The sequence below is a fragment of the Spermophilus citellus genome (genome assembly GCF_964194105.1).
Source record: "Spermophilus citellus genome assembly, chromosome: 4".
Taxonomy (NCBI): domain Eukaryota; kingdom Metazoa; phylum Chordata; class Mammalia; order Rodentia; family Sciuridae; genus Spermophilus; species Spermophilus citellus.
In genome coordinates this window covers 117,521,685-117,535,889 of record NC_138185.1, presented here as the reverse complement: position 1 = coordinate 117,535,889, position 14,205 = coordinate 117,521,685, and the positions used below count along the sequence as shown (strand labels likewise).

At 37.5% G+C, this 14,205-nt stretch overlaps 1 protein-coding gene across 1 annotated transcript in view; it reads left to right on the top strand.

Moving 5' to 3' along the window:
• The window catches only part of RAB8B (RAB8B, member RAS oncogene family), a 74,297-nt gene that overhangs the window by 48,014 nt on the left and 12,078 nt on the right, over positions 1–14,205 (top strand). The window contains exons 2-4 of the mRNA XM_081289884.1: positions 7,112–7,172; positions 11,197–11,257; positions 13,454–13,531. Coding sequence (XP_081146010.1) covers positions 7,112–7,172; positions 11,197–11,257; positions 13,454–13,531 — 200 coding nt within the window. The remainder of the gene's footprint in view (positions 1–7,111; positions 7,173–11,196; positions 11,258–13,453; positions 13,532–14,205) is intronic.

Genomic DNA, 14,205 nt, shown 5'->3' with positions numbered 1-14,205 from the left:
GACATTCTTGTTTGTGTCTCTTTGGGAAACTGTGATCTTTAAATGCCAAAAATTTATTGTAACCCCTTTTTGTACCAGTATTTGTGAATCTGGGTAAATTGCCACATCTATCTGAGCCTCAGTTTTCTTAGCCACAAAAAAGACTACATTAGACTAAACAATCTCTAAGGTACTTTCCAGGCCTTTAATTCTATGATTCTCTTTCATATTTTCTTTCCAGCCTTATTTACATAAATAATATATAATGGTTTCGAGCAACCAGTTAGTGTAAGAATCAATTCAGATAAAATAAAAATCTTTTAGTGCCGGGTTTAGTGATGCACACCTTGTAATCCCAATGGCTCGGGAGGCTAAGGCAGGAGGATTGAGAGTTCAAAGCCAGCCTCAGCAACTTAGCAAGGACCTAAGCAACTCAATGAGACCCTGTCTATAAATAATATACAGAAAAGGGCTGGGAATGTGGCTCAGTGGTTGAGCACCCCTGGGTTCAATCCCCAGGTATCAAAAAAGAAAAATGAAAAAACTATTTTAAAGGGTGAATGTATGTGTTTTTTAATTCAAAATGAAAACGGGTTTGGAAATGTTTTCTTACAATTTGGATTCCTGTGTTATTGAATAGATAAATATTACTGAGGAAACTAAGTCTGCTTTAAATCACCAAAAAATTAATGTTGGGCATATTTGAGCAACATAGAAACTGCTTTGGAATCTTGTTTCCTGACTTGGATGTTGACTTTGTGTTGCCAGCTGGGTTGGCTGCACGTGGCTTGGTGGGTCACAGATTGCTCCATGAGTCAGGATGACTCAAGGCTATCATTTTGAACACGAATTATTGTGTTATGTGCTGCCAAAAAATTGTGATCTTTCAAGGGGTATAGAAATGTGAAGAGCTTTTTGACCCTAAATATAATCCTTTCAGAAGCAATGTTTCTTCTTAAGGTTATCATTTTGAACATGAATTATTATGTTACGTGCTGCCAAAAAATTGTGATCTTTCAAGAGGTATAGAAATGTGAAGAGCTTTTTGAGAGCCCTAAATATAATCCTTTCAGAAGCAATGTTTCTTGTTAAGGTTATATACTCCTTAAAAATAAATTGTATCCTCACTACCAAGACAAGCTGTGGTTCTTGCTACTCTCTGCGTGACAGTCACCTACTTTTCAGTTTCTAATCATTCAGGGTGGGGAGACAAGCAGGCGGGCTAGAGGACTCTCCTGGCTGTAGCACAAGATGTCATGCATCTGCTTGGGTTCTTCATCATCTTTTTTTTTTAATTCTGATTCTTGACTGAAACTAGACAAAATTATCCTCAGAGAAATACTACAGTTTATTGCTAAATGTAATAACATTCATGACAGAGTCGAAGTGAAAACTGTTATGATTTGTTCATTTCATATAGCTGTGAATATAAAATTTTATTAATTAGATTTGAATAATATTATAGATTGAAGCCAGCTGCCTTTCCATTCTTGCTGTTTTTAGCAGACTTTTGGATTGGGGGAATGACTGAGCTTCAGGGATAGGCCTTGATTAATCCAAATTTAGCAATAGATTTAGATTAATCCAATCTTGGTAACTCCCTGTGGCAGTGATTGGTTCAGGAATTCAGCTTTTACCCCACAGAACATGGCATTCCCAAGGTTAACATCCAGAAATGAGAGTTGAAGGAAAAATCATTTGAGGCTTTGGGGAAAAATGTTCTCACTTTTAGGAGAGAGGCCCAGGAAAATGATCTCTTTTCTTCTTAGTATTGTTGTTGTGGTCAGGAACTGCTATCAGTAAGAGAATAAAATTGATACCGCTAGGAGGACAGAGCCTAAGAGAGACACAGAAAAATGAGCCAAAACTATTAGATTACACCCTGAACCCCAATTCACCACTGAGCTTGTTATATGAGTCAGCAAATTACCTCAAGCTAGTTTGATTTGGGGTTCCTGTTATTCGAAGCTAAAAGCATCCTAATTAATATGATTTTACTGTTTATTATTCTTTTAACCCCTAGAGTAGCCTCAGAAAATTACCTTTCTATAAATATTAAACTTAATGTTTATTATTAATAATATAGATATTATTAAGTCAATTATAGTGTATCCTTATTTTCTTCTTAGAACAAGATTTCTCAGCATTCTAACTTGTTACTTTAATATATTAAGAAAACTGTATTTCCAAGGTTGTTTTAGCCATCTTCACACTTAGTAGTATTTGACCTTCATTTAAGTATGTATTTAACCTTTAAATGTCTACTATATACATGTTTCTGTGTTAAACTTAACTTTCAAAGAGAATATGGCTGAGGGGCTGAGATTGTGGCTCAGAGGAAGAGCGCTTGCCTAGCATGCATGAGGCACTGGGTTTGATCCTCAGCACCATATAAAAAAATAAAATAAAATAAAATAAAGGTACTTTGTCTACCTACAACTAAAAAATAAATGTTAAAAAAATAGAGAGAATATGGCCTTGCTTAATTTGAGAGAAATTGAAGAGCAATATGTTAACAAACCTCACTAACACAGGATTAAATCACTGTAAAAGCCAGGTATTGAGGCAGGGATGGACATGGCTGAGTGAAGAGCTGAGGAGAGAAGGGAGAGAACAGCATAGATGTCACTCCTGACATCCTTAGGCTACAAAGTGAAGTGATCACTCAAGAAGAGGAAAGGAAGTATGGAGCTCACTGAGAAACCAAAAGCCTAAATTAAAGATTTGATGATGCAGTGCAGGAAAACAGTGCATCGAGTGGGAAAGGTTGAAATTGCCAGGCTCAGGAAGTTAAATCTCACCTTCTTAATTCACCTTCTTTAATGTGTACTGACTCTACTACAGAGATTATTGAAAGTTACTCTGGCAGAGGCATGTAGGTGAATTAGACCAGGAAGAGGTTGGCACAGTGTTCTGGGAAGCCATTACCAATAATCCACATACGAAGTGACAAGAGCTATAGGATAATAGAATCTGAATTTTACATGGAATTTCAGAGTTCCCAGAGCTGTTCACACACATCTAATTTATATAATTAGATCCTCTTATCCCTTTTTATGGATGAGGATACAGAGGTATAGAGCAGTTAAATAATCTGTCCCAAAATTGTCAGTGATGGAACCTAACCTATAATCTAAGACTTTTGACTTTCCAGTTCAGTGCTTTTCAATAATCTTAATATGATCCATTTTTAGTGAAATTCCTTCATTGTAAAAATGGTACCTCTTTTAGGTTCTTGTTTGCTTTCTTCCGTATTTGCTAACTTGACTTGTGCTCAACAGCACTTGTTTGTCGACTAGCTCTTGAAAGCAGCATAAATAAAAAAATCTTAATGCCATAGTTCACACTTACAAATATTAAAGCTCTGACTAGTGTGAAGATAGTTAAATATTACCATCTTTTAGAAATTCCTCAAATAACAGAAAGGCAATACTTTTAACAAATATAAAAGTAAATAAGTAAAATAGGTCAGGAGAAAGTTTCTGAAATGGAGAGTGAGACTTTAAGGGAACCTCAAAATGACTTCATTGAATGAAGGTAGTAAAATAGTTGCCTTTGATTCCTCAACTATGGGCAAATCAACCTTTAAAGACCTGGAAGTACCATTTTAATAAGTCAGAATAAGGTAAGTGTTAATCTGAACATACTTTTTTTCTTTTTCCTCCAGCACTGGAGATTGAACAACCCAGGGCTTTGCACATGCTAGGCAAGCACTCTATCAGTGAGTTACATATATTTACAGATCTTTTATATTATTTTGAGATAGAGTTCACTAAATTGCCTAAGCTGGCCTTGAACTTGTGATTCTTCTACTCAGCCGCCCAAGTAGCTGGAATTACAGGTGTGTACCACCTTGTCTGACTTGAACAGGCATTTTGATTTATATATATAATCTTTTATTTAAAATGAATGAGCTATGTTAATGATGAATGTTGGACATTTGTCCTTTAAGTTATTCTTCAGGTGTGCTCTAGATATGTTGAAAGTTATGATTTCCTCCTTTCTTGGTGGTTTTGTTAAAAGAAAAACTTTAGACAAATTAAACTTAATGGAGTTTAATTGAGCAAAGAGCAGTTCATGAATTTGGCAACTCTTAGAACCAGGGACAGGTTCATTGAGACTGGAACTACAAAAGGGAAGTGACATACAGAAAACAGAAGCAAGGTACAGAGATAGCTTGATGGATTAAAACTTGGCATTTGCCTTAATGAAACCTGATTTGACTAAAGCTTGGCTGCTATGATTGCCTAAGACTCAATTATTTGTTACAAAGCAAATTCCTAAGTTAGGTTTTTCAGTTTGTTTAGTACTGAATTAGGTTGCAGTTTCAGATACAAGGACTGGAAAGGAGGCTTTTTCAGGCCAAATTTAGTTTGATTTAAGAAGGTTAAAAAAACAAACATATCATGGACTGGGGCTGTAGCTCAGAGGTAGAGTGCTTGCCCTGAACGTATGAGGCACTGGGTTCGATCCTCAGCACCACATAAAAATAAATAAAGATATTGTGTCCCTCTACAACTAGAACTAAAAAAAATTTTTTAAAAATACTTATGCTTTAAGAAAAAACATATCATAAAATTTGCACTTGGCAGTTTTTAAGTGTACAGTTAAATGGTGTTAAGAAACATTTATTTGAGTGCCTCCCATGTGTTGAGCACTGTTCTTGTTGCCACCAAAAGGAGGTAAGGGTAGAGGAGGGTCTCTCAGAGGGTCTTTTATTACACCAGATTTGGAGGTATGTAAAAAAGATGAATCACAATAAAAATCATTGCTTATTCAGTCTGAAATTAGTGATGGTAACAATAAATTCTGTGGGATTCTAGCAATAACATTTATGCTGTGGAAGTAAATTTTTGTCACCACTGCAGATACTGCAGTACTGAGGGAGGTACCTTAGAAGTAATGTGAACCATGTAACCTGGGGATATTGGGTATCGGATTGTATTTGTTAGTCCATGGTTATCAGTGAGGGGAAAGAATGATTAAGAAGTGACTTTTTAGATTAGCCTGAGTGTGATTTTTGTCTTTGTCAGGATTTACAAGAGTACCTAAAAAGGCTCTCTAAGGGAAAAGTACCACTAAGAGAAGAAGTGGGGGGAATCCAATTGGTTTAAGCCTGTGGTATTTGAAGCTGGAGCTGAGAAGCAGCCTCTTTGGGTACTTTCAGTCTCTAGATGAAGGAACATACCTATTGAAGGCCCTCACCTCAAATGCAGTTAATGTTCAAAATAATCTAGAAGACGCATAATTTACATGTTTTTTTTTTCAAAATGTCTTAGAAATCACTGTGCAGAATGCAAAAGAATAGAGAAATCTAAAACAAAGCTGAGTAGCCAGATGATAAGCATTTAGCAAATTGCTACTGGATTGTATTCACCAGATGATCTGCTCGGAAAGCTAATTCCTAAAATATGACAGAGCATGCTGATAATTGTTAAAGGCTGTGGCTGTGTGGTTTTTTTGTAGTAGAAATCCATAAATAAGTTTTGAGCTACCAGAATGAGGGGAAGTATGTGAGGGAGGGATTGAACTTTTGAAGTGTCAGAGCCCCAAAGGACTTTCACATGGCATCTATCAGGCTCTGTTGAACATTTCATAACTCCGGCTTCAGGTTAAAAATCATCTGGAAAGCTTTTAAAATGCTAGTGCCCAGGTTCCACCCTTAATATGTTAAGACAGAATCTGAGACTATAAAGGGGAAGTGACATACAGAAAACAGAAGCAAGGTACAGAGATAGCTTGATGGATTAAAACTTGGCATTTGCCTTAAAGAAACCTGATTTGACTAAAGCTTGGCTGCTATGATTGCCTAAGACTCAACTATTTGTTACAATTATTTATTTATTTTTTTATTGGATGTTCACAACATTACAAAGCTTTTGACAAATCATATTTCATACATTAGAATCAAGTGGGTTATGAACTCCCATTTTTACCCCAAATACAGATTGCAGAATCACATCGGTTACACATCACATTTTTACATACTGCCATATTAGTGACTGTTGTATTCTGCTACCTTTCCTATCCTCTACTATCCCCTCTCCCCTCCCCTCCCATCTTCTCTCTCTACCCCATCTACTGTAATTCATTTCCCTCCATGTTTGTTATCCCATTCCCCTCATAACCTCTTATATATAATTTTGTATAACAATGAGGGTCTCCCTCCATTTCCATGTGATTTCCTTTTTTTTCTCCCTTTCCCTCCCGCCTCATGTCTCTGTTTAATGTTAAACTTTTCTTCCTGCTCTTCCTCCCTGTTCTGTTCTTAGTTGCTCTCATTATATCAAAGAAGACATTTGGTATTTGTTTTTTAGGGATTGGCTAGCTTCACTAAGCATAATCTGCTCTAGTGCCATCCATTTTGTTACAATTATTTGCAATTAGAGAAATTGCAAATAATTGTAACAAATCAAAACTACTCTTAATATGTTAAGACAGAATCTCAGAATTTGGGGAAGGAGGCAGGCCTAGTCATGAGGTATTTTTCTGTTTGTTTGTTTTTTCTTTTTTCTTTTTGTATTTATTTGTTTAAGTTCTGCAAGTAATTCTGAAGTTCAAGACCATTCTGACTTTTTACTTCTAAGGAGTAATCTATGGGGACGTTTATTAAAATGTATATAAAATGCTTGCTAACTGTATAAAATGCCGGCTTCCCTCCCCTGCCATCAAATAGGCTGTTTTGTTTTGTTTCTTCTTAGTTGCAGGTTCCAAAGAAAGAAATGAAAAAAGATGAAGAGAGACATTTTAGAGAGGTCCCATGGCCTTCTTTAGGAAAGGATGGGGGTTGAGGGGTAGGAAACATTGCTATTAAATGTATTTCAGGAAGTAGAAAATATGGCATGTTCTCTATCTAAATTATGTAACTTTGCAGAATGTGGTCCATTTGTGTCAAAATAATGAGGCATATAATACGTTGCATTTAACATGTGTGGGAATTCTTTGCAGAGTAATTAGCATTCCTTTCTTCAGCCTGTATTCAGAGGAAACATACCATTCACACCCTCTCTGTGCTCACATTTTCCAGTGCGTTGGAGAGCTTTCTTTTCAATAGAAATCTTTGTCCTCTTCCTAATAAGACTTGGATTCGATTTGAAGAAACTTAGCATATCCTTCTTTGTTTTTCTGGCAGGAATTGATTTTAAAATCAGAACGATAGAACTAGATGGAAAGAAAATTAAGCTTCAGATATGGTAAGTACCAGAGGTGGGGGAAAACACACACACACACACACACACACACACACACACACACACACACAGGTTCTATTTTAATTGGGAATTGAGAGTGGGAATTAAAATGTGAGTTATAATGGTTTAAAGGCATCTTATGATAGCTGAAAGATCTTTTCTTTATTGAACCAAGGGGAAATGGGTAAGTACTGAGCATCCTTCAAAGGTATCTTCAGTAAGAGTGGGAAGGCGAAGCATGATACAGTTAACTCTGATAGCCAGAAGAGATCTGGGAGCTCATTCTTCCCAAGCTCTAATTTTATGCAGGAGCAAACTAAATCCTAAAACATGTATTTTACTTATTCATTGCAGTTATTACAACTATGAAATCAGATAAGGCAAAAGGTTAAGTAGTACAAACCCTGAACAGAAAATACAGAGCTAGGCTCTAGCCACAGTGTCTCTAAATCAAGGACTTTGGGCTTATTGCTTCCCTTCTTTATTACCTTTATGTCACTATATTAAAATATCTGAGACAAATTAACTTATAAAGAGAAAAGGTTTATTTTGGCTCACAGTTTTGGAGATTGCATTCAAAGATCAGGCAGACCCATTAGTTGCCATCCGGAGGGTACCAGATGGCAATGTCAGGGAGTACATGATAAAAAGCAAACCGATCACTTTGTGAGCCAGGAAGCAAGAGCAGGGAAGTGTCCAGGGTCCCACAGTCCCTGTTAAGGGATTCTCCCAATGATGCAAGGACCTCCTACTAGGCCCCACCTCCTACAAAAGGTTTCATTTTATACTATGTTTTCAATAATTTTGTACATGAAACAAAACTTAATGTGTGGAATTTCGCACTTGTATGTTGGCACATATAAGTTTCTTTGTTGTTTTGTTTTTTTGATATTTGGGATTTCAGATTTTGGAACATTTTGAGTTTCAGGTTTTGAAACACTTCAGACTTCATAACTTCATCCTGTAATACATATCAGCTTTATTTTTACGCCTCACACATCAGATAGAACACTAATCTCTAGGGTATATAAAGAACTCAAAAAGCTAAGCACCAAAAAAACAACCCAATCAGTAAATGGGCCAAGGACCTGAACAAACACTTCTCAGAAGAGGATATACAATCAATCAACAAATTTATGAAAAAGTGTTTATCATCTCTGGCAATTAGTGAAATGCAAATCAAAACTACCCTTAAGATATCATCTTACTCCAGTCAGAATGGCAGCTATTATGAAGACAAACAACAATAAGTGTTGGCGAGGATGTGGGGGGAAAAGGTACACTCATACACTGCTGGTGGGACCTCAAATTGGTGCAGCCAATATGGAAAGTAGGATGGAGATTCCTTGGAAACTGGGAATGGAACCACTATTTGACGCAGCTATCCTTCTCCTCTGTCTCTACCCAAAAGACTAAAAACAGAATACTACAGGACACAGCCACATCAATGTTTATAGTAGTACAATTCACAATAGCTAAACTGTAGAACCAACCCAGATGCCCCTCAGTTTTTCTTTTTCTCCTTTGAATCTCCGAACTAGGATAGAACTAGAATATTTTATTGAAGCACACCTCCAGCCCTTCTTTAATTGAGGAGGAGACTAGGATTTGGAGTGGTTAAGTTAATCTGAGGGGGCATATTGCTGGGTTAGTGATAATGCTGGGACAACCATCCAAATGTCCTGGAGCATGGTGGCAAATTCATGTAGTAGGCTAATCTAGTGGTTCCCAGTATGTTTCATTAGAAAATACTGTGAAGGTTCCCATAGGCTGCCCTTTTCCTCTATTGGTGTTTAGTAAGAAAAAATATTTTAAAGATAGAAAAATAATTTTTAAAGAGGGCAATAAAAAGAATTTCTGATTCTGTGTTAGGCAGTCCTGATCATAGCAATAAGGAATGTTTCTCAGAGTCCGTGGGTGATTAGCTAATTAGAACTTAGTATAGAATAGCTACAGTGGTTTAGATGCAGTTTGTCTCCCAAGGATCCATGTGTCAGAAGTTTGTTCCCTAGTGTGACTGGGAGAAAATGTGGAACCTTTAAGAAGTGGGTCCTAGTGGGAGGACCTTAGGTTACTTGGGGCATTGCCCACAAAAAGGGAATACTGGTCTCCTGGAGTGAGTTCTCACAAAAGCAATTTGTCAGGAAATCCTGAGCCTGACCCCTGACTCACTCTGTTTTCCTGTCTTGAGATGCACAGTCCCTTCCTCCTGAAGTGTTCCCTTTACTACCATCCTCCATGATATGATGCAGCTAAGGGGACTGTCACTAGAGCTGAGATAGTGTTTTTTTGAGCCTCCAAAACTGTGAGCTAAATAAAGCTACCCCACTTGGGCTTACGCATGTGACCCCCCCCCCCTTCCCCTGTCTCGTGGTGCTGGGGATCAAACCCGGGGCCTTATACATGCTAGGCAAGTTCTCTACCACTGAACTATATCCCAAGCCTAATGAATCAATGAATCTCTTTTTCCTTATGAGATGACCTGCCTTAGGTATTTTGTTATAGTAATACAAAATGAACTAATATAGTAGCCAAAACATCATGGCCCTGAACTATTATTTCTCTCAGCAGAAAAATAGTCTCCATTCAGACTTCACAACCTACATTTAGTGTAGCAGGGTTTCTTTTCCATCCTTACTGCAAAGCTGTTTCTAAATTAGTAGTGTATGTAAAGAAAATATGGTTAACCTGCTCAAAAGTGCTTGACATCTTTTGCCCTCATGATTTGTTTGCTATATGCAAAACAAGTGCCCTGTGTATCTAATCAGCGAAAGAATGACAAGATAGGGCTTATCAGGCATTGATGTGAAACTTGGCCCTGTGCTGTACATCTCTGCCACTAAAAAAGCTTGAGTCTTATTCAAGCTTTTTTAGTGGCAGAGATGAGTCCCCAGCCTTCCTGAGCCTGTATCCGCTTTTGCAAATGAGGATGATGTAATACTTTCACACATGCTGGGCTGTAATGGGCATCATGTGAGCACAATGTGAAAGTATTTTGTAAGGTATATACAAATGTTAAGGTATTTATTGTTTTTCATTTACTATATTTCCCTTGGTTCTTCATGTATTTCCACAAATGCCTCTTTCTCCCTTCCAATTAAATTGTACAATTTAGTTTGAGTAGCACAGGGAGCAAATTAGTTCTGGCTGTAAGTAGCAAATATGAGAATATTGATTTCACAAATATTAAGAAAATTTGACTTCTTTTATAGGATTACTACTAATTAATAACTCTGTGTGTGTGTGTATGTGTGTATGTGTGTCTGTCTGTCTGTCATCTGTCTGTCCCACCACAGTGCTGAGCATTCATTGAACCACAGGACCCTGCATATAATAGGCAAGCACTCTACCACCAAGCTATACCCTGGCCCATCAGAATATATTTTAATGGTGTGCCACCAGACAAAAAACAAGAATATGTGAAAGCTTATATAACTTTGAAGTGTTCATGTTTGAAAGTCTTTGAAAACATCATCAAGAATGATGTGTTGAGCTTCAGGCTCCCGTGTAATCATGGACTCCACTGCTGAAAATGTTTTGGGGAAGATCTATTTTATTATGCTCTGCTGAGCAGAATGCACACAGTAGTAAATCCAGTTCAGTTGTTTGCTTTGTACAGAAGTCACACGTTCAGTCAAGAAAGGAAAATACCTTAATCATTAATCACTTATAAGAAGGATTATTGCTACCTCTGAGAGTCGAAGAATTGAAAACTATTCCCTGTTCCCTCCCACATGTGTTTGACTATGCCAGTTCCTAGCAGGACCTGTGTATTTTCTGTTGCTGCTTTTATCAGCAGGGTCCAAGATTTTCCTCCAAGTCATTTGAGCTTCTGACAGGCTCCTGTGACCGCCACTGCCTCCAGCTCACAGATGCACAGTGGGCTCTCTTTGTGTCTCATTTTCCTCTCCTTTGCGACCACTTCACTATGAGAAAGCCAGAATTCCATCTCCTCCAGCGTGAGGCCTCTTCTCAGTGATGCTGTGATGACTTTTGAAACTGTTCTCTCTTTTGTTTCAAATTTTAGGGACACAGCAGGTCAGGAAAGATTCCGAACAATCACAACAGCATACTATAGAGGAGCCATGGTGAGTGTGTTTTAGGGTTTTATAACTCTTGAGGTGAAAGTAAAACATGAATATTCATTTACTCTTTTATATGAGTCAAGCTGGAATCTAATTCAGTGAGAGAAAATAATTTTTTTAAATGTGAAAACAAGATATTTTAAAAGGTTTTCAGGTGATGTGTTAGGTTTAATAACTATATTTTGCCATTGGTCTTCATAATAATCAGGCAATTAGCTTGTAGATATTCTAGAACTCTTCTGCATTCTGAGGTGTTCGTATATTTTTGAGATTTTTTTCCCTTTTATTAATACCTCATGACAATCTCAGTAGACCACAGGCCCCATGACTAAGTGTCTATTTCTTGACCCCTTTGTCACTCAGCCCTGCTGCCATCATCCCTTATCTCTCACAACCTCTTCCCCCCAATCCCCTGCTTATGGCTCATTTCTCTGGTGTCTCCTTGACCAACATTATACCAGCTGGTCAGGAAGTAACTGAATGATCCAAGACTCTTTGATACTTAGAATCTGGTGAATCTTTACTGCCAGGTCTTTCTTTGCTATATTCTGGCCTTATCTATGTTATCATAACTTCATCACTTGGTTATTTTCCTCTCTAAAATGCCTCATCTCTTCAGTGCATTTATATTGTTTGACTCTGGGCAAGTCATGTGTGGTGCTGGGAATACAGTGGTGAATAAGGCAGCTTAGAAAGAAGCAAAGGTGTACTGAACCATGCCTAGAACCTCAGGCCCAAATTAGGGCTTTATCTCTGGCTTTACCAGAGGCTAGAGGTATAGTTTAGTGATAGAATGCTGGGTCTAACGCCCCCACACCCTCCACACCCCCCAAAAAAACAGCTAAGTAAATGAATTAGGCCCAAGCCGGGCCCAACCAAGTTGAAGCCTTGAATTATGATGAAATTCAATATGCTTAGAGTCTTTGAAGGTTGAACAATTGAGCTCATAGAGCCCAACAAAAGATCCAGGAGGGGACTGAAACAATCTGATATTTTACTTAGTTTAGTTTGTGGTGACTGAAGGAGATAATGTAATGACTGATGTCTTGACAATGGTACCTAAGGAACTTTTGGCCCTGTCTATATCTTTGGCCTCATCTTGTTCCCTATTCTCAGTAGATCTACGCATTGTTGCCCAGCTGTCTTTCTTTCCCTCCAGTGGGCTCTGGGCCTTCCATTCCAGTGAGATATTTTTATTTCTGCTATTTGCCCCAGGTATCCATGGGCTTCCTGTCTTCACCCTATCCCTAACCCCTTGTTCCCAGTGTAAGTCTGTTCAGTCCTCAGACCTTGGCTTTAATGTCATTTTATCAGAGAAATCTCTCACTATTCCAGCTTTTCATTCAGCTTAAGATTACATCCCTGACATGTGAGCTTAGAGCTCCTCATGCTTCTTCATAGCAGCTATCAAAATTATAATTAATTGTATAATTATTGGTTCATTGTCTGTTTTCTTTGCTAGCCATCCCCAAGAGGAAGGGAACTTGACTATCTTATTCATTGCTATTAGCACCTAGTATTATTGTATTAGGCATATAGTGGATGCTCACTAAATATTTGTTGAATGGTGAGCAAATCTAGCATGTAGAATCAAAAAGTGGTCTGAGAATATAGATTATGGACTTGTTAACTTGCAAATGTTAGATGAACCTTTTAGAAATACCAGATGTGGGATCTTTAAAAATGTGATGACAGGGCCTTTCATTACATCTGCATAACAAATTATATTTTAAGTGTCGATAATTTACTTAGAATAAATGATGACATTTTGATCAACCTATATAAAAAATTTAAAGCAGTGTAGTCTCATTCTTAGTGGAGAACTAAGAAGCAAGATGATTTCTACTTGGAATGGAAGTGATTACCTCCTCCTTTTAATTTACCTTTATTTTAACTTAAACTTGCCTTCAGTTCCAGTTGGTGCTGATTGTTATCATGTGAGGTCAGGTAGAAGAGGTGTATTACCTTTACCACAATCACTAATTCATTAAAGGTTAACAGTGAAGATAAAGAGTATTTATTTACATGGTGAAGCAATGGAAGAATTTATTTTTCTCTGTACTTTTCAAATACATTATGAATCTCTTTTTAAAGAAAAAAGGAACAAAAGGTTTCTGGAGGGTAGGAGTACATTGACATTATATACTATAACTTTAAATATATGAAGTACTATATAAAGACCTTTGTTTCCTCTTATAGGGAATTATGCTGGTGTATGACATCACAAATGAAAAATCCTTTGACAACATTAAAAATTGGATAAGAAACATTGAAGAGGTATGTATGGAAAGAGAATGATGATACTGGAGAGGAGTCCTGGTGAGTGCTTACTATATAAGGCCCTTCTGTCTTTCTCTGAGGCAGCCAGGCTGCTGAGAGAGATGTAGGACATAGGAAGGCTAGTCCTTCTCTCTGCACTCCATGAAGATCTCTGGTGCTGCCAGTCTGATTGCTGTGGATTGTAGACAGAGGAGCAATTTTACAGAATTTTAAACTTGGGCCAGATCTTGGAAATAATTTTATCCTAGTCCCCATTTTATTCATATAGAAACTGAGGCCAGAAGGAAGTGACTCGCCAGTGTTTGCACAGCCTTTAAAAAGAAGAATCAGAATTAGGACATTTAATTCCCAGTTTTATCAATTCTACCTGCTGTGTGACTAGCTAAACTATATTTTTACTCTGGCAACTTTTTCCCTTCATTTTCTCCATGTTAAATGAAGGTATTTGAAATTTGGCTTAATTCCAGAATACTTTTGACATTTCAGAAATCGTACTCTGAAATAACTTTGTACATGTTTATATTAATCCACATAAATTTATTTTTTAAATAGTTCGGAATCCAAAATATTTCTCCACTGGATCACTATCATGTTTTTCTGTCTTGCTTGGTCCCCCCTCCCCGCGCTTACCGCCCACTCCCACCCCATGTCTTTATGTACAAAAAGCCATG